The sequence below is a fragment of the Panthera tigris genome, chromosome D1, assembly GCF_018350195.1.
Source record: "Panthera tigris isolate Pti1 chromosome D1, P.tigris_Pti1_mat1.1, whole genome shotgun sequence".
Classification (NCBI taxonomy): domain Eukaryota; kingdom Metazoa; phylum Chordata; class Mammalia; order Carnivora; family Felidae; genus Panthera; species Panthera tigris.
The window spans coordinates 103,815,239-103,840,380 of NC_056669.1; the positions used below are offsets into that span (position 1 = coordinate 103,815,239).

The 25,142-nt window shown below is 42.0% G+C and overlaps 2 protein-coding genes across 4 annotated transcripts in view; one reads left to right on the forward strand and one right to left on the reverse strand.

The window, feature by feature from the left end:
• LOC102963138 (membrane-spanning 4-domains subfamily A member 4A-like) overlaps positions 1 to 23,625 on the reverse strand; it is a 75,051-nt gene extending 51,426 nt beyond the window's left edge. Inside the window, exons 1-2 of the mRNA XM_042958558.1 lie at positions 23,586 to 23,625; positions 15,786 to 15,887 (exon numbers count right to left, since the gene is read on the reverse strand). Of these exons, the coding sequence (XP_042814492.1) occupies positions 15,786 to 15,862 (77 nt within the window). The 5' untranslated portion in view covers positions 15,863 to 15,887; positions 23,586 to 23,625. The remainder of the gene's footprint in view (positions 1 to 15,785; positions 15,888 to 23,585) is intronic.
• On the forward strand, positions 1,737 to 24,203 carry MS4A7 (membrane spanning 4-domains A7). 3 transcript variants are annotated; one of them, XM_007092022.3, is made up of 7 exons: positions 1,852 to 1,953; positions 10,599 to 10,758; positions 15,373 to 15,507; positions 17,231 to 17,287; positions 19,012 to 19,218; positions 22,709 to 22,810; positions 23,907 to 24,203. In XM_007092022.3, the coding sequence occupies exons 1-7, from the start codon at positions 1,946 to 1,948 to the stop codon at positions 23,952 to 23,954; spliced, it is 717 nt and encodes a 238-aa protein (XP_007092084.2). In that variant the 5' UTR covers positions 1,852 to 1,945; the 3' UTR covers positions 23,955 to 24,203. The 3 variants fall into 3 exon arrangements, with proteins under 3 accessions (XP_015397526.2, XP_007092084.2, XP_042814491.1); XM_015542040.2 differs by lacking the exons at positions 1,852 to 1,953; positions 23,907 to 24,203 and adding an exon at positions 1,737 to 1,845 and having other exon boundaries at positions 22,709 to 23,031; XM_042958557.1 differs by lacking the exon at positions 23,907 to 24,203 and having other exon boundaries at positions 22,709 to 23,031.
• Positions 24,204 to 25,142: the final 939 nt, after the last annotated feature.

A 25,142-nucleotide genomic window follows, 5' to 3' on the forward strand; every position in this document is an offset into this window, starting at 1 on the left:
TTTAAAAAATAAATAAATATATATATTATTAAAAAAAGAAAGAAAGAAAAGGGCAGCTCAGATCCCAAAGAGAATAATGAACCGTGCTCTGGGAACCTCTCCTGGATAGTCAGAGTCCCCTATTTCTGGAGAAAAAAAATGTCAGTCATCTCTGTTCAAGGTCATAGAGATCTGAGATCCACTTCTATGTTTTCTAACTTCACAGTCAGCCTGGGGTGGAGAGGGTGGAAAATTGGGAAATCACTAGTCTGCACCCTTGAAGCAAGCTCAGCACCATGAATCATTTGCCGTCTAGAGCACTAGAACTCTGCAAAGGGCTAAGGATATTTCAATCGATACCCAGGAGGATGGATTTAGAGTTAATGTAGAAAAACTATTGAGACCTGAAATACACTTTTCTGTAAAGGGGGTGGGAGAAGATGTTGGGCAAAGAATACAGATTTTTTTGAATTCTAATATATGTCAAGACTCTCTGCTGAGCACAGTATATAGACTTACATATGTGACAATATAGGACTGAATCCTCACAAAAATTCTGAAAATCTTTTCATTATCCCTTTATATATGAGAAAACTGACTGGATATTTAACTGATTTTCCCATGAATTCCTTCTCAGACTTAGAAGAGATGTGAGAGAAGCCCAATGACCAGCATCCTCCTTTGACAACTTGTTTAGTAGTTAGCAGACCCAGAGGAAGGTCTGGACCATGAAGGTTTTCCTCAATGACGATGACATTGGCCATGGGGATGAAGACGATGACAAAGTGACAGACTGTTGCCCTGGTGCACACCTGGACCCAGCTGCCAAAAGCCTTGGATTCTAGTCCCATGATGAGTGACCTGTGGTGGGCTCCTCATCTGGAGAATAAAAGGATTGGACTAAAATTCTTTCCAAGTATCCTATGAGTTTCTTAAACACCCCTGGCTTAGGTTTGCTCCTCTCCCGGCAGAGAGCCTTGCCGCCATCAGGAAACTGAGAAAGTATGGAGAATGTCATGCCACCTGCTGTTGCTGCAGGCCACACTTCCTAGAATGATCTGAGCAGAGGTGCTGTGCAAGCAGCCTTAAAAGGCTTTGACAAGTGGCAACAATGTCTCCCCAACACCCGGTACTTCCCAGAATGTGAGTTGTATGTAGCCAGGGTCTCTGCCTCTGACCCCCATCCACTGAATCCTTCCCAAGATGTGCCTGGACTTCCCAGAGCACAAAGAGATGAAGCCAGAGGCACAGAACAAAGAGGCACTCAGAGAAGTGACAGTTGGGCAGCAAGTCCCCATACGTTGCTTTCAGTCTGCCCTAAGAGCCTGGGAAATGGGGAAATATATAAATTCTCCCAAATCCAAAATGAACATCATTGTTATCACTGGTTATGGAGTGCCTGGTTTTTGTAAGCTTTTCGCATCCTTTCTCTTTGATTCTCCCAAAAGCCAACAGTGGAATTATTGTTGTCCATCCCTATTTAGTAGGCAGAAAACTCAGGCGAAGATAGAACTGACTGACTTACTTTTACGATGCGGGGAATAAATTCTAACTGGGACCATCACTAGTTTTCACAAGCTCTTTATTCTTAGGTGTTACTTGTAGTCTGTGTTATTTTCCAAACTTTGAAATTTATAAAGAGGAAGCAGAGGTATTTTTCATGTGTTGAATGTAAGTACACTGAAGCCCATACCTTGTGTAATCATAACTACTATTCTGAGAAAAGGGCAGGAAGTCTCAGAGGCTGGAGAGCAAAGGACCAACAGTGTTCTGGCAGGAACAGCCAGTAGGAGGTTCTGGCTGAGAGCTCCCAAGCAGAAAGCTGGCCCGCCAGCCACCACTCAGAGGACTGGGCTCCAGGAACAGGTGGGCATGTTCATTTGCATCCTGAACTTTGGGGGGAGATGACTGTCCTTGGAATAGCCAGCCAGGAATCAGATTCTTACTCTCTCTTCTGAGCACCTGCATGAACTGGTGAGTCAATTCCCTGCTCCGGTTTGTAGTTTACTCACTTTCCAAACAAGAGAATTGCGTGAAACAATCCTTAGGTTTCCTCCAAGACTTGAGGTGACAATTTTCTACAGTTCTCCGCATTTCTTGGTATGTTGCTCAGTCTTACACAGAATATGCTCTCGGAAAATACTGTGCAATTAGCCTGGATCCTGCATTAGGATGCTGTTGTTCAATCTATTTCTGTCATAGAGAAAATCGCTGTATGCAGAGCAGTCCTCTAAGCTATGATTTATCTCCAAAATGGGGGTTTTAGAACCATCTGGAAGTGTGGTGGGCCACCCCAAGTTTTCCTCCACTTGAATGTAGAGGGACAAAGTATCCCTCTCAGAGTGTGGAGTCTGAAGATGATGGCATTAGTCTGGGGACTTCTTGTGAAACCATACAGAATCCTGGTTCTACAGCATTCCCTCTAAAAAGCAGCAATACAAGTATCACAGCCTTAAACTCAGTAAATCCACTTCTAAACGTTACTCTAAGGAGATGACTGAACAGGCGAGGCACCACAGAAGTGCAAAGATGTTCACTGTAGCACTGTTCATAATAATAAAAAGAAGAGAGAGAGAGAGCGAGAGAGAGAGCGAGAGAGAGAGAGAGAGAGAAATAACCTAAATAACACGACTGGTTAAAAGAATCTTGAAATGTCTATTAATTTGAATACAGTGGCTTTTTTCTCGTCGTGATGAAATATATGTAACACGAGATTTAGCATTTTAACCATTTATAAGTGTAGAGTTCGGTGGTGTGGTACATTCACATTCTCGTGCAACCATCCCCATGACTGAACTCCAGAACTTTTTCATCTTCCGGAACGGAAAGCCCATGATCATGACCATGGAGCACTAACTCCACATTTCCCTCTCCTCCTAGCCACTGGTGTCCATCACTCTACTTTCTGTCTTGAGGGACTTGGGTACTCTGAGTGCCTTCCAGGAGTGCAATCAGACAACATCTGTCCTTCTGTGACTGGCTTATTACTTCACTTGGCGTATTGTCTTCAAGGTTCATCCACACTGTATCAGGTAGCGGAATTTACCACGTAGCTTTGGAGTTTAGGAGTTTTATTATCTGCATACATGACTGTCAGAGATGTCCACAGACTAATGTTGAGTGCAGAAAGATTTCTAAATGGCCTGTATAGAACCACTCTGTTTATGTAGAACAATGAATGTGTGTAAACATACAGAGAGAAAGACAGGGAGAAAATGAGGGTAGAAAGGATATGTATGAAACGCTAGTTATTGGGTGGGAGCTGAGATTTAAGGAACTTCCTTTTCTTCTTCAAAATGTATTCCCTATTTTGACTGTAATTGCTATGTGATACACTCTTTTAAACAAAACGATTAAAAATAATAAAAGAAAATAAATAGACATGTTATCAAGAATCTGGTAAGGGTACCAACCAGGCATCCGGGTCCTGGCTAGATGTTCAGGACTAGAACCCAGTAGATCCTGTAGTCCCTGGGTATGAGGACTGAAAAATATAGGAAGGAATCCTATAGGAAAGAATCCAGAACTACAGAGATTTTGTTTTTAAATCCTGAAGTTGGGAGGCAATCTTTTTTCTTTCCTTCCTTCTTCCCAATTTTATTCTTTTAGGTTTTTATTCTGGTAGGAACACTTAACGTGAGATCTACTGGTTAACAGATTTTTAAATGCACAGTCCAGTATGTCTACCTGAAGGCCCAGTGCTTAACAGCAGATCTTTAGAACTTATCTTGCACAGTGGAAATTCTCTACACAGGGTACAGCAACTCCCCATTTCCTCCTCCCCCAGAACCTGGGAACCGCCCTTCCAGTCTTTGCCTTGCACATTTGGGTTAGCAAACCACAGGAGTGCAGCAGAAGTCAAGTTTCCAGAATACGGGAACAAATCTCCAAGGTCAGAAGATCTCCTGTCGATGAATATGGAGAGTGGCAGTCAATGGACCTTGGCTACAAGGGAGGGAAGACAGAGGGGCTGAGCATCATGTGTGGCTAGATGGGCACAGCACACCCACCCACAGAAGAGCAATGGCATTACACTGCCCGGGTTCAAGGCTTGCCTCCATCATATGCTAGATATACAATGCTATGCAAACTATTTACCCTCTCTGAGCCTCATTTTCTTTCTTTTTTTTTAAAATTTAGATTCCAGTTAGTTAACATACAATATAATATTAGTTTCAGGTGTAGAATTTAGCAATTGAACACTTACATATAACACCCGCTGCTCACTACAAATGCCCTCCTTAATCCCCACCACCTATGTAATCCACCCCACCCACGTCTCCTCTGGTAACCATCCGTTTGTTCTCTATGGTCAAGAGTCTGTTTCTTGGTTTTCCTCTCTTTTTTCCTCCCTGTGTTCACTTGTTTTGTTTCTTAAATTCCACATGAGTGAAATCACATGGTATTTGTCTTTCTCTGACTTAGTTCGCTTAGCATAATACTCTAGCTCTATCGATGACACTGCAAATGGCAAGATTTCATTCTTTTTGATGGCTTAGTAATATTCCATTGTGTGGGTATATACACCATATCTTCTTTATGCATTCATCAGTCATGGACATTTGGGCTCTTTCCATAATTTGGCTATTATTGATAATGCTGCTATACACATCTGGGTGCATGTATCCATTTGAATAAGTATTTCTGTATCCTTTTGGTAAGTATCTAGTAGTGCAATTGCTGGGTAGTAGGGTAGCTCTATATTTAACTTTTTGAAAAACAATTTATTTATTTTTGAGAGGCAGAGAGAGACAGAGCATGAGCAGGAGAACGGTAGAGAGAGAGACACACACAGAATCAGAAACAGGCTCCTGGCTCTGAGCTGTCAGCACAGAGCCCAACGCAGAGCTTGAACCACAAACCATGAGATCACGACCTGAGCTGAAGTCAGACACTTAACCGACTGAGCCACCCAGGCGCCCCTCTATTTTTGACTTTTTGAGGAACCTCCATATTGTCTTCCACAGTGGCTCCACCAGTTTGCATTTCCACAACATCCTTGCCAACACCTGTTGTTTCCTCTGCTGTTAATTTTAGCCATTCTGACTGATATGAGGTGATATCTCGTTGTAGTTTTTTTTTTATAGTTCCAAAAGTATTTTATTCCATATTTACATTTTTTTTCTACCAGATAGTATATATCTGAAATCTCTTTTCAGATTTGAAATCTCTTACGTTCTGAAATCTTTTATGCAGCTTTTCAAAATCTCCAAAGGCAAATATGGTGCCTAATATAGGATAGGTATTTGATAGTACCCTCTCTTTTTCTCATTGTCGTTTTGATTTGAATTTCCCTGATGATCAGTGATGTTGAACATCTTTTCATGTGTCTGTTGGCCATCTGTATGTCTTCTTTGGGAAAATATCTACTCATGTTCTCTGCCCATTTTTTAACTGGATTCTTTGTTTTTTGGGTATTGAGTTTTATAAGTTCTTTATATCTTTTGGATACTAACCCTTTATCAGTTTATCATTTGCAATTATATTCTCCCATTCTGTAGGGATGGGAGCTTCACTGTACAGAGTTTTTTATTTTGATGAAGTCCCAATAGTTTATTTTTGCTTTTTTCCCTTGTCTCAGGAGACATATCTAGTAAGAAACTGCTATGGCTAATGTCAAACAGGTTACTCCTCTAGGATTTCAATGGTTTTCTTTCTCACATTTAGGTCTTTAACCCATTTTGAATTTATTTTTGTGTGTGGTGAAAGGTGAAAGGTGGTCCAGTTTCATTCTTTTGCATGTTGCTGTCCAGTTTTCCCAACACCATTTGTTGAAGGGACTTTTTTTTCCACTGGATATTCTTTCCTGCAATGTGGAAGATTAATTGATCGTATAGTTGTGGGTCCACTTCTGGGTTTTCTTTTCTGTTCTATTGATCTATATGTCTATTTTTGTCCCAATACCATACTGTCTTGATCTCTACAGCTGTGTAGTATAACTTGAAGTCTGGAATTGTGATGCTTCCAGCTTTGCTTTTCTTTTTCAAGATTGCTTTGGCTATTTGGGGCCTTTTGTGGTTCCATATAAACTTTAAGGTTATTTGTTCTAGCTCTGTGAAAACTGTTTGGTATTTTGATAGGGATTGCATTAAATGTGTAAACTGCTCTGGGTAATGTAGACATTTTAATAATACGAACCATATTTGTTCTTCCAATCCATGATAATGGAATGTGTTTCCATTTCTTTGTGTCATGTTCAATTTCTTTCAGCAGTTTTTTATAGTTTTCAGAGTACAGGTCTTTCACCCCTTTGGTTATTAGGTTTATTCCTAGGTATCTTATTGTTTTTGGTGCAATTGTAAATGGGGTTGATGCCTTGATTTCTCTTTCTGCTGCTTCTATTATTGGTGTACAGAAATGCAACAGATTTCGGTATGTTGATTTTGTATCCTGCAACTTTACTAAATTCATGTGTCAGTTATAGCAATCTTTTGGTGGAGTCTTTTGGATTTTTTATGTAAAGTATCATGTCATCTGCAAATAGTGAAAGTCTTATTTCTCCCTTGCCGATTTGGATTCCTTCTATTTCTTTTTGTTGTCTTATTGCTGTGGCAGGGACTTCCAGTACTATGTTAAATAACAGTGGGGAGAGTGGATATCCTTGTCCTGTTTCTGACATAGAGGAAAATCTAAGCCTCATCTTCTTGAATTTAAAAAAAAAATTTAAGTTAATTAATTAGTTTTTAAATTTACACCCTAGTTAGCATATAGTGCAACAATGATTTCAGGAGTAGATTCCTTAGTGCCCCTTACCCATTTAGCCTATCCCCCCTCCCACAACCCCTCCAGCAACCCTCAGTTTGTTCTCTGTATTTGAGTCTCTTATGTTTTGTCTCCCTCCCTGTTTGTATATTATTTTTGCTTCCCTTCCCTTGTGTTCATGTGTTCTGCATCTTAAAGTCCTCATATGAGTGAAGTCATATATTTTTGTCTTTCTCTGACTGACTAACTTTGCTTAGCATAATACCCTCCAGTTCCATCCACGTAGTTGCAAATGGCAAGATTTCATTCTTTTTGACTGCTGGGTAATACTCCATTGTGTGTGTGCACGTGTGTGTGTGTGTGTGTGTGTGTGTGTGTGTGTGTGTGTATACCACATCTTCTTTATCCATTCATCCGTCGATGGACATTTGGGCTTTTTCCATACTTTAGCTATTGTTGATAGCGCTGCTATAAACATTGGGGTGCATGTGCCCCTTCGAAACATAATACCTGTATCCTTTTGATAAATACCTAGTAGTGCAATTGCTGACTCATAGGGTGGTTCTATTTTTTAATTTTTTGAGGAACCTCCATATTGTTTTCCAGAGTGACTGCACCAGTTTGCATTCCCACCAGCAGTTCAAAGGAGATCCTCTCTCTCTACATCCTTGCCAACATCTGTTGTTGCCTGAGTTGTTAATGTTAGCCATTCTGACATGGGTGAGATGGTATCTCATGGTGGTTTTGATTTGTTTTTTCCCTGATGATGAGTGAAGTTGACCATTTTTCATGTGTCGGTTGGCCATCTGGATGTATTCTCTGGAGAAGTGTCTATTCATGTCTTCTGCCCATTTCTTCACTGGATTATTTGTTTTCAGGGTGTTGGGTTTGATAAGTTCTTTATAGATTTTGGATACTAACCCTTTATCTGATATGTCATTTGCAAATATCTTCTCCCATTCCATCAGTTGCCTTTTAGTTTTGCTGATTGTTTCCTTTGCTGTGCAGGAGCTTTTTATTTTGATGAGGTCCCAGTAGTTCATTTCTGCTTCTGTTTCCCTTGCCTCCAGAGACATGTTGAGTAAGAAGTTGCTGCCGCCGAGGTCAAAGAGGTTTTTGCCTGCTTTCTCCTCTAGGATTTTGATGGCTTCCTGTCTTATTTAGGTCTTTCATCCATTTTGAGTTTATTTTTGTGTCTGGTGTAAGAAAGTGGTCCAGGTTCATTTTTCTTCATGTTGCTGTCCAGTTTTCCCAACACCATTTACTGAAAAGACTGTCTTTATTCCACTGGACATTCTTTCCTGCTTTGTCAAAGATTAGGTGGCCATACATTTGTGGGTCCATTTCTGGGTTCTCTATTCTGTTCCATGGATCTGAGTGTCTGTTTTTGTGCCAGTATCACACTGTCTTGATCACAGCCTTGTAATATAGCTTGAAGTCCAGGATTGTGATGCCTCCTGCTTGGGTTTTCTTTTTCAAGATTGCTTTGGCTACTGGGGTCTTTTCTAGTTCCATACAAATTTTAGGATTGTTCTAGCTCTGTGAAGAATGCTGGTGTCATTTTGATAGGGATTGCTAAGTCTCATCTTAAAGATGTGCTGGAATGCTCATCCATGGCCTCTTTGCCCCAGATCTACTGCAAAGGTTTCAGTGTCAACACTACTTCCCTCTTCATTCATCTTACCTCAACCATACTTCTGTCCAGACTCCAAAATCCCCCAAAGTGAAAATTATCTCCTTAGACAGGGAGAACTTTGTTTTTAATAACTTTTCAAATTAGGTACTTGATGCCCAGAGAGCATGAGAAATGACCAGGGCACAGATCTAGGAGCAGAAATGGAGTGGAGGTCACCAACCTTTTATTGAGCACAATGGAGCACCTGATAAAGATCACAGAGACACAACAAAAGGCACTCACCTAAATCACCTCATCCAAATCCTCACAAGCATCCTTCATGATAGCCTTATTATCCCTATTTTGTAAGTAATGAAACTGAGGATAAATGAGGGGAAATAACCTGCCTGTGGCCAACTAATAAATATCTGAGCTGGAATCCCAATGAGCTTTAGCTATAACTAATACGTATTGAAAGTATATCATGTGCCCTGCTCTATACTGAACCCATTACATGCATCATCTCATCTCTCCCTCACTGTGAACCTATGAAGTGGCTAAAAACAACTTGCTTATCGTGAGTTTAGTAATAATTGGTAGGTCTAAAATATGAGCATGGGACTGGACTCCAAGACCTATGCTCAGACATGCAACTAGATGCTGAGGCATTGGACTTCCAGCCCAGTGCCCTTTCCCATCACCCTCACTAGTAATGAGATTGTGGGTGCCAGTTCTAATTTTTGTATGTTATGCATCCCATCCAAAAGAGCCCGGACATTGAGGAGAAGGATCAGGGAGCAGAGACCTGTGGTACCACCAGATTATCACAAGCCTTTATCCAAACTATGACTTTCAAGAGGGAGGATGTTGTGCTAAGAACAGACCTAAGGAGCATCCCAGGGGCTGGACTCTGCTACCCACATCACAGAGACCAGAAACACTGCTGAGCTGGTGGGCAGCAGATGCTATGCTCCTTGAGTCTATGTTGAAATTGCCAGTGTTAGGAAAGAAGAATGGAAGATGAGAATTAATGTGATATTTAGAAAAATATCACAAGCTTCTGAGCTATACTGACTTGGTTCAGACATTTGTGCAAACACGGAATAATAATAATTATATTTGGGGCACCTGGGTGGCTCAGTCAGTTAAGCGTCTGACCTCTTGATTTTGGCTCATGTCATGATCTCATTGTTCGTGAGATCGAGCCCCACGTGGGGCTCCATGCTGACAGCACAGAGCCTGCTTGGGATTCTCTCTCTTTGCCCCTCCCTAGCTCACATGTGTGCATGAGCTCTCTCTCTCTCTCTCTCTCTCTCTCAAAATACATAAATAAACTTAAAAATAGTGATTATTATTATATTTGCTACCACGTGTTAAACACTTTCAATGTGCCAGGCTAGGCACTTTGTGTATTTGAACTTGAACTTATTAGTCCTGAGTTTCCAATGTATACAGTGAGGTTAATAACACCTAAGTTGCTTTAAAGACCAGAGTTACAATGGCCTAGTTCCTGGAATTCAGCAAGCATTAAATAAATGTTCATATTAACAATTATTAAGCTATTATGGGCAAGGGAGTCATTCTCTGTGGGACAGGACCTATACAAGAAAGAGATGTGGAATAGGGTTAATCAGCATCTTTTTTAAAATGTTTATTTATTTATTTTGAAAAAAAGAGAGAGAGAGAGAGAGAGAGAGGCAGTGTGAGTGAGGAAGGGCAGAGAGAGACAGAGAGAGAGAATCCCAAGCAGGCTTCATGCTCAATGCGGAGCCTGACACAGGGTTAGATCTCATGAGTCCTGAGATCATGACCTGAGTTGATGTCAAAAGTCAGATGCTTAACTGACTGAGCCACCCAGGCCCCCCAGCGAATCAACATCTTAATGGAAAGAAAACGAGACTCTGAAGGAAGACTGAGCAGCAAAGGTGCAGCATAAAGGTACAATCCTGGGGCGTGTGGTGTGGGAGTGCGGCACAGGGGAAGCAGAGGTACACAGGAATGAGAGGGATGTTGGAAGCAGGGGCCATTGGAAGGACAGCGAGGTGGATCCACTCAAGGCCGCAAGGAAAGTTCTATATGAATGGTTCACCTCTCAATTGTGTTCACAGTTTTCTCCCAGTGACACGCTTTCTGTCCACAATGGATGGACTATGCCAAGCATGCTAGCTTTCCAGACTGCTCCCCACATTAACTTTTGTTCCTAAAGGACAGGTCACCTCTTGGACAATGGAGAAAAATCTTAGATGGTTTCATATCTTTAAGTCGAACCTCAGGACCTAATTGAGTTCACTGCCTCTTCCAGCATCGTCAGGATCATGCTATCAAAGCCCAAGACCAAGGGAGCCTTTGACAGCTTTACTCCAAATGGCATCATCATCCCCAAAAGAGAGAAACCTAGACACAGCTACCAAAAAGAGGACAACCCACCAAACACTCTGCAAAAAGAAACTACAGTCCTTGGAGTAAGTCCACGTCACTGGAAGGGAGACACTGTGGAAAATACTGCAAACATACCCACACTACATATCTACAGTGGATCTGGGAGAGTCTCTCATTTTTTTCTCTGACTCCAGGCCAACTGGGACATGAAATGGCGCTTTATGGGAAGACTGTGTCCTACTCAGGCCTTTCTATAAACTAAAACCACTAGGTCTCCACTTGAAATCTACATAAGAAAGTCTCCTGTAATTTGTCTTTATTGTAGTAGATGTTGGATTTAAGCACATGATTTTACTCAGTGTGATTAAATTAGATCTGTCTATTTTGAGCTCATTTCTTAACCATTTTGAGATGAGACGATCTGGACTAACCTCACCATACATTTTCTCCCTGTCTGCCTCACCGTAAGACATCCGAATGTCCCCAGTCATCATCCTTCATACTCAGGACTTTAATGTCCACCTGGTTCTGACTATCCCCTTTTAAGACCCAACTCCTATTCATTTCTGACTTTGGAAACCTGCCTGGTTGTATCCTCTAGAATTCAGGGTCCGTTAACAGCATAATCCGATTCATTCCTGGATTTGTTTCTCAAAGGCCTCCTCATCAATCGTGCAAACAGGAACCTAGCTCCCAAGGGCACTGTTTCCACTGTGACCCTCTCTTCTGGGCATAGAAGTGAAGGCAGTCTCTTTGCTTCTCGGGGCACTTCCAGATCAGTCCTCTCCTCTCAGTCTCTAAAAGCTCCTATTTTAGAATCTCATGTCATCCAGGGGCACCCGGGTTGTGTAGCTGGTTAAGCGGCTGACTTTTAATCTCAGCTCAGGTCATGATCTCACAGTATGTGAGTTCAAGCCCCGCATCGGGCTCTGCACTGATGGCATGGAGCCTGCTTGGGATTCTTTCTCTCCTCCTCTCTGCCCTTTCCCATCTTATGCTCTCTCTCTCTCTCTCTCTCTCTCTTTCCCTCAAAATAAATAAATAAACTTAAAAAAAATAATCTCATGTCATCCAACTAAGTAATTCACTCCCACTTAAAAAAGAAAAATAAAACAACATAGTTACCCTTTTTATGTAGTATCTGAAAAGTCCTACTTCAGTCTTCCTCCCAAAAGAGATATTTTTAAAAATGTGACCTATATTTTGAGCACTGGAAACAAATAATTATTTCAAGTAATTGTTAATAGTCACAAACTTCAAAAGTTCTTTTAGGTAATCCTAATATTAAGACTAATCAAGAATTGATAGGAGAATTAAAATTTTAGAAGAATGATTTTCATGTAAAAACCTAAAAACAATCAGTGTTTTAGAAAATAACATTAAATGACGTAGCGGCAATTTTGAAAAGTGATCATCCTTAGAAAAATCAGTTTATGACTATGTTGCTTGAAAATAAAACCAGTTAACGTCTGTCATTCTATCATTTACCAATACTCACTCCTTAATTTACTTCTTCCAGACAACTGGTTCTGTGTAGACCTGTCCTGCTCCCTACAATCTAGCTTACCTATGGCCTAGAATCACAAACACATTTCACTGTGTGCTTCGGTAATCAGTAAGAAATACTGGACATACATTTATTCATTTATATATTCAGCTGTCATTTTTTGAGCACCTTCATTGTGCCAGTCACTATTTTACACGCTTAGGGTAATAGATGAACTATACAGTTAAAAGAAAAGAAAACAAAACAAAACAAGAGAGCCCCATTCTCACAATTCTCTTGCTCTATAGAAGGATTCCAGGTCATTGCCACTATTTTTGCTCTCCTGGATAACGTGCCTTTTATCTTCAAGATACTGACTCCTCAATTACTATCACTCCCAGGGTAGAGTTCGTATCGTAAGTCTTGGCTATTTCAATACTCATGTATATGATCCCTCCAATATCATGTCCTGTCTGCTCCTTGACCTCTTCTCCCCAGGTATGTTGCCCATCCTTCCATAGACAAACATTTCCTGAGTCGTACCCTGGACCTTACCAATACCAACGGCAATAAACCCAACATTATCTACATTTCAAGCATCCCATAGTCCATCACTTCTGATCTTTCCAGATCACTCCCTCCAACTCTATGTCGATGCTAACTTTCTCTAACCTCTCTGGGAGTTACTGATAATATCCCTATTTCATGGAGCCTTCCTCACCTAACCACGATCAACAGCTTTGTCCTCCTTAAGGAAAAACTGCCACATTGGTTTAATTCTAACTCTGCCCCTTTGCCTATTCTGCCCCTGAACCCATGCAACTAACCTTGGCAAACACACACACGGACTCCACTTTGGATTTATGACCATAACCTCAAAGGGACTGTAAAGGCTGCTTAAAAAGAACACGGTATTTCTTTCATCCATTCACTTTCCTGCTACCCCAGAAAACTATTTCAATAGGTTTCAATCCTTCTCCATTGATTACCTGGCTTCCTAACATACTAAGAAAACTGAGGCAATCTGGAGAGAAGGTCCACAAGCCACCACACATCTGCAATTACTCCCATCGGTGCCATATACTCTCTCTCCCTTCCCCATTACTAAACAAATGCCCATCTTCTAATTAACGATGAGCCTCCCTTGTGCAGTGAATCCCATCCCTCATTACTCGTTCCAGTAATCCTCCCCATGCTCTCTGCAAATGTTTTATGATCAGTTCCATGAGCACAGAATCTTCCTGCAATTTCTCCTATCTTGAGAACAAAACAGCAGAAACAGACACTTATAACTTCGCAGGCCCTCTAGCTAATGCCCCACCAGCAACTTGCCTTCTCAGCAACACTCCTCTATGGGGTGGGAAGTCTAATGTTTCCAGCTCCTCTTGAATGATATTCTCTCTTGAAACACATCCAATGAGATTTGTCCCCCTTGCTCCACATTAGTAACCCAATTTCCAAGTCTCCACTGTTAATGTTCTTGAACTAATAGAAGTGTTGGATGCAGCGACTACCCTCTCCTACTTGAAACATTTTAATCATATGGCTTCTTGGACATCACATTCTTCTGGTCTTCCTCCTTCCCTCTTGGCTGCTTCTTTTATACGCCTTGATTGTTTCTATTTATTTATCTGACTCTAAATTTGGAGTGCTCCATTGCTCAGTCCCCATTTTGTTGCTACATCTGCTACAGTGGTAAATTCACACAGTAATATAGTTTTAAATATGATCTTCACTGATGACTTGGGAAGAAAAAGATTATTTCCCTTAACTGGCTCTCTCCTCTAAAGTTAAGACTCCTATAACCAACAGCCTATGTACGTTTCCACTGAGATATCTACACCTCTCCCGTAACCTGTCCCAGACGGAAATCCTCATTTTTGTCCCCCAACCCACCCCTCATACAACATTCCCCATCTCAGATAAATGTCAACACCATCATTTCAGATGCTCAAGCCAAAACCCTTGGAAGCAACCTTCATTCCTTTCTTTTATAATCCACATGCAAACTGTCAGCAAATCCTAGAGGCTTAATCTTCATCGTGCAACTAGAATCCAACTACTTCTTACTACCTCTACTATGAATGTCGTTTTCAAGTCAACATCATCTCACCTGTGAATTACTACAATGCCCTCCTTATTGATGTCCCTGCTCTGTTTCCTTATAATCTATTCTCAATGGGGCAAGCATTAGAATGATCTTTTAAAAATAGAAATCACTTTCTCAAAATTATCCACTTCACTTCCCTTTTTACTCAGAACGAAAGGCAAAGTTGATAAAATAGCCTACAAAACCCTACAGGGTTTGCACTCTGTCCCCAGTACTCCTCGGGCCTCCTACTACTTTGCTCCTAACTAATTCCACTTTCCAAGGAACATCTCTGTAAAGGACATAATACATGGCCAGTGGCAGTGACTTTCATCTGCTTCATTTCCCTGGTGCTGGCACAGGACAGATATTCAATAAATATTAATTGTATGAATGGTTGAATTCTCTTGACTTTACATTATTTCTCCTATGTTTTTGTATCATCTTTCAATTGCATATGCATTAAACAGTGGGTAAGAGTGTGGATTCCAGATCAAAGTAATAGGGCAAAGTCCTAGTTCCTCCACTTGGCCATTTGTGTGGGTTTGTACAAGCTATTTAAACTCCCAGTGCCTCATTTTTCTCATCCATAAACAAGATGAGATAAATAACCAGAGTGTAGAAAGTGTTCAACAAACGTAGACTATTACCACTGGTGTCATAAAAACAGTAATTACTATCAAAATTCAATGATGAAGAAGATAAGATGAATTATGGCTTTATTTTATTTCAATTGAAATTGAGCCCTTTATTAACTCTCCCTTGGTAAGTTTGCTTTCTACATCCATCCAACTGGACTATTGTCCAGAACAATTTTCTCCACCTACTTTTCCTAGAACAACAACAACAAAAAATGTCAACTATATTTTTCAAAATAAAATTAAAATGTATATATTATCACTTCCTGATTTGCTAGTTTACTAATCCTATCAGAAAGGAAGAAGTTAGGTATACATGAGTTTCTCTTAGAGAATGCTTACTGGCTCCTTGTAATACTCCCCCCCTTTTAATATGACACATTATAGCATATTTTATATACCTTATAAACACAGTGTACATTCAAATAATCACTTTCATCTGTTCAAAGTATGTTCCTAGCATTTTCCCTCTTCTCTCTTGTAGATTATACAGATTATGTGCTGCCTGCTGATTTCAAGTTTGGGGGCGATTTTGGTTTCTGCTCCTTACTCTTCTCACTTCAAGCCAACAACTTCCACCATTTTGATGTCTGGGTACCCATTTGTAGCAGCTACATGTGTGAGTAGAATGGGGTCTCCAAGAAAGGATATGCTCTTTAAACGCTAAGTGGGTACTAGATCATGGAGTGACTCAGTCCCAAGAGGTGGGGAGAAAGGAGCAGGTGGCCAAGGCCTCTAGCTTTCTCTCTGTCATCATCCCATGTCACGTTTCTCCCATTCGGGAAGAGCAGCAGAGGAGTCTAATCCCTCCTCCTGTGTCACCATCCCAGGGAGTAGCTGGCCAGGGCAGGAGGCAAGAGGGTAATACAGTGGGCATACCAGCACAACACTTCTTACCTGGCCTCACAGCCGACCTCTGGAAAAGTAGAAGATTTTTCACATTCTTCTTTGGGTCTTTGATGAGGCCATTGCATTCCCTCCAGTGTAAGAATAATCCACCTGTCAGGTAAAGAGTGAAAATATCAATTTTAAAATAAAATGAGCACCATGGGTAAATGCCACAGGTCTGCAGAGAATCAAACTGGTGATGGTAAGATTCATGGGAAGCAAGGACACTCTTGCTATGTGTTCAGAAGTAACCCTGAGAATTTGGAAAACTTTTTTTTTTTTTGCTACTTTCCATCTAATGGCTCATGGAAAGGGGTCCTTTTCTTTGGAGACTAGCCAGGGTCTAGTCATGCCTCCCACAAAGGGTCACTTCTTTTCCATGTAGTATCCTACACAAAGGAGGAAAAATCATGCATTCTGGGCAGATGAATTCTAACAGGGCATCACCTCTGTATGGATACAGCCTTTATGTGAACGCAAACTATGCAGTGATGCAGGCCCTGCTCCTGACCCCAGAGCACAACTTATCCTTACTTCTCTAATCAGTGGTTGAGCTCCCACATTCTCTTATGAAAGGCAGGAACAGCTCATGCTGGACCCTCTTTGTCTGTGACTACTACTAATCCCTAAGGCACAAGCCTAACCAATGTTCCAGCTTAGAACATTCTCCCTCCACCAGCCAGATCCTTACACTACTGGGCTCAAATACTGACTTCTGGGGGCACCTGGGTGGCTCAGTCGGTTAAATGTCCAACTCTTGATTTTAGCTCAGGTCACGATCTCATGGTTCACGGGATCGAGCCTCTCATTGGGCTCTGTGCTGAGTGGGGAGCCTTCTTGGGGTTCTCTCTCTCTCTCTCTCTCTCTCTCTCTCTCTCTCTCTCTCATTCCCTCCCTGCTCTCCCCCCCACCAAAGTAAATAAATAAACTTAAAATACTGACTTCTGGGGCTTCAGGATGAGAGACTCTTCACACCTGACCCTGTACCTCCCCCTTTCTTCAACTCCCAGTCTAACTCAGGCCCCCTACACCAGTGCTTGAAGCTCACGTGTTTCTGTACCTTCTGTCATCGGAGCCCCTTTCCTACGTGCTTCTGTCGGCTGCTCCCACCTTCATATCCCTTCAAGTCATTGGTCTTCCTCAACCTCCTCTCTTCCCACCTCGTAACTTAGCACTGTTCTTTTTCTGCGTATACCTCCGCTCCAGGCCACCTCAGCTCACAGTGATTTTCGCTAACATAAATCCCAATCCTCTGTGCATCTGCCCTTTCTCTAAAGTCAATGTTAAGCATCCTGAGAGTAGAAATAAGGCCTCTCTCTTAATATGGACCGACACCATTCCTACGGTGTTATCTCTCTAAGAGTTTTACATTACTTATTGATTGATGGATAGTAACATGGTGCACACATTTCCACAAGACAACTGAACTGATCATTTCTCTCTTCTCTGAGCAGTTTGCCATTACTGGATCCCTCTCGATCATTTCTGGGAAAAAGGCAACTATGCCCTTTGTAAGTATGAGAGCCGTCGAATCTCAGCTCGCCAGAATAAAAAGAACTTCAGAGGCAATAACTCTAGTTCAAAGTGTCCATTTGACAGCTTAGGGAAATAGGGCTCTGAGCAGGGGAGAGAGTTCTCACTGCTGGTCCGGTGACAGAACTGGGTGTAAACGCCAAATTCCCTGTTTCCTAGACCAGTACTCTTCCCCTATGTAATGTGCTCCTGGGTCATATTTCAAGGTTTACTTCAGTTGCTTGAATGGTAGACAATTTTAAATAAACCATGGAGTCTTTGCAGTTTGTTAGCTTGTTACCCTGAACAGGGTAGATGACCTTCTAGAACCTAGACTTCCTTTTCCGGAAAAACCTGTCTCAGAATGAGCCAATTTCCCTAAACAGCAAGGTCAGAGGCAGAGGTGTGTGGGCTTAGATCCTGTGGCTAGCTCCCCCACCCCCTCAGAAACAAGGAATTAACAGACTGTAGCCACTTTCCTGACAAAAGTCAGGAGTGTGTGGGTGGGGTCTTTGATACTCTAGCAACCTTTCCCTCTGCCTTGCCACGCACTCACAAAGATGACTTAGGGAAGGGCCACATCCTGACTCAGGAAGATCCAAGATCTAGTTAACTACGGTTGAGGGCACAGAAGATGGTGTTCTGAGGCTGGTATATGTTCCTTATACTTGAAGCTAGAATCTAAACCCCAGAACTAGAGGACAGAGTTCACCCCACTGGATGGAGTCAGAGTTCTGGACCCAGCACCAGGAAACTCTCGTCTCAGATCTGTCACTCAGATCTGTGTGCTTGAAAAAGTTCCTTCCTTTTCTGGGCTTCAGTTTTCTCATTTATAAAATGGGGAAGAGGAACATGTGGCTGTGGCTCTCACGGGTGGCTTCCCAAGCGTCCTGAATACCCTGAAAGGGAAAACCATACTTGGGATGACCCAGCATGATGTGGGCTCCGCACGCAGGACACAAGACAGTACGTGGGCTCCAGTGCGCACGTGGCAGCTCTGGGCAAAGGCGCCGCCCATTCCATCGGCACTTCCTTTGGGAACTCAGCACTTGAAGCCACATGGCTCCCAGGCCAAGGGAGAAGGAAGGGCAGAGCAGTCATTCCCCCAGACGCACAGTATCCTTGAATGACGTTCAAAGAGAAATGAGCACATGCTGGGAACCTGGCACAGAGTCCGGCACCTCAGTGTCTTTGCAGAGGCATCATATTCTGCGAGAACCCTTTGCCCCAAAATATAGAATGTGACCCAAATCAGAATGTGGTGAACGTGGTTCTTGGGCCTGATCCACCTACAGGTAGGTATTCTAGCTTCTCCAGTTCTCTCTTTCATGGAAATAAAAGCCATAGACTGGTGTAGAAGGGACCAAAGGTCCTATTCTAGAAGGGCTGAAAGCAATAGAACGACTCTAAGGCTGTTGGGGAAGTCAGCAAGCCATCTCTGTCTTCAGTGCTGCAGAGAGCCAAGGATCCAGAACTCCTATACCGGAGGAGGAGTTACATGTGCATTCTCTCACTCGACAAACATTTACTTATTGTATCAGGTGATAAACCAGGTAGTGAAGAGGGATACAGAGGTGAATAAAACATAGTCTGTGCCCCCTACGAGTGCACAGATTACCAGGGAAACAGACTCAGGGAAGCAACTGTAGTACAATGGATGGAGGGTTAATAGCATCACATGCTGCTCCTGTTGTGACATCCCAATGCAAATTTTCTTTCTCAGGCCATGAGCGCCCTGACCGCAAGTGCAGCGAGTTCTCTAGCTGCTGGAGCAGGCCTCTTCCTCCTTGCTGACAGCCTGGTAGCCCTGGAGACGGCCTCTCGACAGTGTGACTCAGAAAGGGAATACCTATCCTCACTGCCTTATTCGGGGTACTATTATTCAACTTATGAATTCAAGGACTGTCTCCTGGCTAGTGTCAGTCTGACGGTAAGTAGTTTCAGACTGAATATCTTGCCCGTGAAATTCTTAGTTTCTCTCCTTTGCATAATCTCTGCTTTTTCAGCAGTCTGTGCCTTGTTGATCTGAATGGCTGGAAGCAGACCAAAAAAAAAAAACCCCAAACTGTGGTTGAGTCCTGTCGGCAGACTGCAAAATATAGGCGATGCATTGTGCCAAGTCAAAAAAGGAAATAAAGAAGACTTGTGGGTTCTAGACATGTCTCCCCTGGCATGAGAACTAAGCAAAAATAAACTATTGGGGCTACACCAAAATAAAAAGCTTCTGCACAGCAAAGGAAAACATAAACAGAAAGACAACTTATATTTGTAAATGATAAATCCTACGAGGGGTTAATGTCCAAAATATATAAAAACTTATACATCCCAACACTAATAAAACAAATAATCCAATTAAAAAATGGGCAGAAGACTTGAATAGACATTATCCCACATATGACATACAGACGGCCAACAGACACATGAAATGATGGTCAACCTCACTAAGCAGCAGGGACATGCAAACCCAAACCACAGTGAAGTATTACTTCACACCTGTCAGAATGACTAGTATCAAGAAAATAAGAAATAACAAGTGTCGGAGAGGGTGTGGAGAAATGGGAAAACTCGTGCACTGTTGGGTGGGAATGTATAATGGTGCAGCCGCTGTAGTCAACAGTATGGAAGTCCCTCATAAAATTAAAAATAAAAATACCATACGATCCAGCAATTCCATTACTGGTAATTGACTCAAAGAAAACAAAAATTCTAGTTTGAAAAGATATATGCACCCACGTATTTACCGCAGCATTATTTACAATAGCCAAGATACGGAAGCAACCTGAGAGTGCACGGATAGATAAGTGGATAAAGAAGATAAGGTCAGCAGTCTTTCTTGCATAGAAAACATTCCATTCTCAATAGGTTTAGCTCTCGGAGTGCCTCCTTTGTTGAAAAGGCATTTTCTCCCCCCCTCGACGCAGGCAGAAATAGCCTCTTTATTTGAATTTTATCCACATTAAGTTAGCTACAGAATTTGGACTTTTTAAGCCCAAACACATAATTATACTTTGGCCCAGCTGGGCTGGCAGAGTGAGAAGGGGCTGGGAGATGAGCCTCCAATGGATTCAAATCCTAGCAGAAATGCCATCATCTCTGCAACATTTTCTTGCCACTTTCCCCCCCCCAACACTGGATGGTCACCAGTGGTTGACGATAAAAATATTGGCTTCGTCAATTCTCTATATACAGGCTCGTAGTTTTAAAACCATAAACTTTGGCCTTTTAGGGAGAAAATTTTCTTCCTTTGTGACTCCTCTAGCAGGAGCCAGGGAGATAGATGAAATCTCTCTTATTCCCTTGGACGTGTCTCAGGAATCCCAGAACATGTGTGCAAGTTTCCAGACTCACAGACTTCTGTGAGTCTGCCTGTGTGACCCAGAGGTTGCCAAAAGCAACCCCCCTGATACAGGAGCTTGAGGAAGTGGAAGGGCACAGAAATGCATCTGGTTAGAAATCAGTGCGAGGAAGCCCAGGATATGGCATCAGCCTGGTGCAGAGCAAAGCCAGGAGGGTGAGGGAGACATCCTCCCTGCTGGGGCATGAGGGTTTAACTCAATGGAAACTAAACTCAATACATCAAACTGACTCCTACTCTGAGACAACCAGAGAACTTCCTGCAGAATTGGAGAAGTTGCAGTAGGACTTGACTCCAAATGTCTGCTCTGTATTAACACAAAGATAACCTGAGCAAAGTAACACATCAAAAGATTCAAGATGTATATCTGAGGTTGGAAGAAGGAAGGAAGAGAGGGTGGAAGGCAGAAAAAGATCAAGGAAGAAAGGCATCGTTGCTTCCAGGAGCTAAGAAGGATCCTGCAGCCGGGCAACCAAGTTAAGAGCTGAGACCAGAAAGCCAGGGAGGCCTGGATGGGAATATAGGTGTTACAAGCTGGGATAGTGGCATTTCAATGTCCATGACAAGTCTGAAGCTCTTCAAGCCCACACTGAGTGTCCTGCAAAAATGTTAGAAGCAGAGACTGAATATGTACCTTATTTATGAAAATAAGACAAGGAAAACTCTGCCCAACATCCCAAGGAGCTTAAAGAAACTCCACCATAAAGGTTTCTAGGATGAAATCATCTCACCAAGCCATGTGCAGGGATGGACAGTATCCAAATCCAAATTCCATATAAAACAAACGAACCTCAAATACAGGGATTCACTTAAAAACTGTTCCTGGGTCTGGATCTCCTGAGGTTCTATCAGAATCAAACCTAAAGTTTCCATCTAGGGAGTCATCCATAAACCCAACTAACGGGTCTGTCCTACATATCAAAAAATCCTCCCCCATCTCTCTCTGCTCCTCCCTTGTTCATGCTCTGTCTCTCTCGGTCTCAAAAATAAATAAACGTTAAAAAGAAAATTAAAAAAAAAAAAACAACTTGGTCGGTTAAGCATCCAACTTCGGCTCAGGTCATGATCTCACAGTCCATGAGTTCGAGCCCCGTGTCGGGCTCTGTGCTGACAGCTCAGAGCCTGGAGCCTGTTTCAGATTCTGTGTCTCCCTCTCTCTCTGCTCCTCCCCTGTTCGTGCTGTCTCTCTCTGTCTCAAAAATAAATAAACGTTAAAAAAAAATCCTCCCCCACGCACCCATATACTGACATCATCTGAGAGGAAAAATATTTTGAAAAACCTAAGAAAAAAACGGGTTACAGCAGCAAATATGAAAGTTTAGTTGCTCAAGAACTGGAGGTTATATACCAATTTGGAAGACCATAATGAAAACATATTTTCAACAATAGAGACATAAAGAAAAGGAATTAAAACCAACATGAGATAACATGACAGCAAGAAAAAAAAAGTAGATTTGAAAAAGAACTAAGCAGTAGGATTAGAAATGCAAATTATAATCTTTGAAATGAACCATTTAGTGTTATCAGTTAAAAAGGAGATTCAACATATCCAAAGAAATAAACAGTGAAGTGAAATTGAGGTCTGATGAAATCACATGGAGCACAACACATCACGGTAAAAATCTGAAAGATATGCGTGACGGGTTAACAGACAGGTAGGAGGCAGCGAACTGAAAAGAACCAGCACACATCTAATGTGAGCCCCAGTAAGCCTGCCAGGGAGAGAGGACGTGTGCAAAGAGAAATAAGTGGGGTGAATTTCAGAATTAAAAAAAAAACCAAACATGAGATTTCAGATGGAAAGGATGAACTGAGACCATTTCTGGATAAGTAAAAGCAAATCCACACTAGAAATATCACACCAGTGAAAACAACTAGTGATAAAAGGAAGGGTTACTCTTATCTCAGAAGGTGGGATCCCACGGTTCTGAGAGGAAACCGTTGCCGCTTATTTCTCTGCTTCTGTGCCTTATTCTCTCCACGGCTAGAGCCTTCACCCCCAGTCTCCTCTCAGTCAGGCACAGGGCTAGCTGATGGCACCAACTGTTCCTGTCTTGATTCACAGGGGGTGCTGGTGGTGATGCTCATTTTCACTGTGCTGGAACTCTTAATGGCTACCTACGCTTCCATCCTTTGGTGGAAACAGCTGTACTCCAAGAACCCAGGGGTGAGTACTCTGACATGTCACATGACACCTGCTGGGTCCCAACATTGGAGCTGTGATGTTCCGGGTCTAAACAGTGGCAGAAAGAGGAGGCAATGAGGTTCACGTAGCAGTCAACCTTCAGAGTGAGGAGAGAGTTCTATGAATGGGCTCCTTCACGATGACACTGGTATCTGAGATTATTAGTGCCTTCTGGCCCGCAAACCAGAAGACCTGCTTATTAGAATGGCTAAAATGGTTTTAGAAATCACCTGCCCCAAGGGCGCCTGGGTGGCTCAGTCGGTTAAGCGTTCAGCTTCGGCTCAGGTCATGATCTCGTGGTTTGTGAGTTCGAGCCCCGCATCGGGCTCTGCCCTGGTGGTGCAGGGCCTGCTTGGGATTCTCTCTCTCTCCCCCTGCCCCTCTCTCTACCCCTCCCCCATGTGTACTCTTTTTTCAAAATAAATAAACTCAAAAATAAGAAAGAAATCACCTGCTCCAACCCCTTATAAAAGAACCAAGGCTCAGATAAAATCACAAGGAGAACAAATGATGTAGGCTGACGGGCAGAGAATGAAAAGCCTGTATCTCCTTCTTCTTGTCATGAACACAGCCACCTGCCTCCCTAGAGTCTCCATGACTCTGTTCCCTTGCGAATGCAGTCGTATCTTACTAGGGCATCTCTGTTCTGCTGATGGTGTCCTGTGTTCTTCCTTACTTCCCCTTAGGTCATGACTTTACAATTTGAAAATGCTGGTCTTTTCTCTAAAACCCATTTTTTTCTACAGAAATTACTTACAGGGCTTAGATCTCTGGAGAATGATCTCCTCTGGGCCCACCGGTGTAAAATAAACCTCCTGCCTTCCAAGACAAAAAAAAAAGAAATTATTTCAAGGGAAGGAATACATTATGACTCAATTATGATCTTATTGGTAAATGGTAATATGATTAGCAGATCACAGCATAGCATTTGTTCGAACTAATACTGATGCATTTTATATTTTGGTAAAGTTGGAAAAGCTACTACTATACATTTGGGGGAAATGCATTTCAAATATGGATCAAAAAAAGCTTCCAAAATCAGAGTTTAAAACCCACTAATAAACTTTATCTTTTCCAGAGTACATTTTCCATGCCTCAATCACAAGGTCATATCCAACATGTCTAAAATCCTTCAAGGTCATGCATAGGAGTAACGCCTCAGAAGAAAAAGGAGAAAGCCAGGACTCCTGGCAAAGTGTGGTTAGACTTTCCTGAAATTTCAGCTACTTTAGAAGCTGAAAGAAACCTTTAGAAAAATGGTTTTTGTTTTGCACTTGCTCAGTCAGAGTCATTTTATTGCTCTTGAAAGTAATCTCTTGGGGTGCTTGGGTGGCTCAGTTGTTAAAGCGTCCAACTCCTGATTTCTGCTCCGGTCATGATCTCATGGTTAGTGAGTTCGAGCCCCGCATCGGGCTCTGCACTGACAGTGCAGAGCCTGCTTGGGATTCTCTCTCTCCCTCTTTGTTTCCCTTCCCTGCTCATGCTCCCTCTCTCTCTCTCAAAAAAAAAAAAAAAAAAAAAAAAAAAAAAAAAAAAAAAAGAGAAAAAGAAAAGAAAAGAAAAGAAAGAAAAGAAAAGGAAAGAGTCTCTCAAATCCCAGGTGGGTAAACTGAACAGAAAGTGGTTCACCCACCCCTAAATAAGAAGAGAAAATGTGCACGCTTGTGCTGGTGCAAAGTGGCCAAGTCACATGGCTATGCAGTCTCCACCTCCGTATTATTTTCACACTCATATTGCTTAAATGTTATATAGTAGGGATTGCAAGAACTTTTAAATTAAAAGTACTTCAAAAATATACAGCTCCGTTTCTGTCAATTGAATGAAATGCATGTCTGTCAATTGAATGTGGCTCAATATTCTGTCTCATGTAATGACTTTATTCTGAAATATCTGGCTTCAAAGATTATAACTTACCACAATGCTCTTCCCCATCTAAGTTCTAGACCAAAGAAGAAATTAGCCATGATTTTATTACTGTACTGGAGTACAGTACACCTACCCAGTAGGTGTACCTACCCAGTAAAGACCCAATAAAGGCCTTGGGTCCTATCCCCAGGAGAATATACTACAGACATGCATACACGTGTTTTCCAAAAACATGTACAGAAATGGTCATATAAGTAATACACATAATTGCCTCCAAAAGGAAACTATCTAAATGACTATAAACAATAGAAGGGAGAAATAAAAATTCTGGTATATTCATACAATGGAGTACTAAACAGTAACATGAGTGGACAAACTATAATTACATGCAGCTATATAGATAAATCCCACAAACATAATGTTTGGGGGGAAAAGGTCATGCATAAAA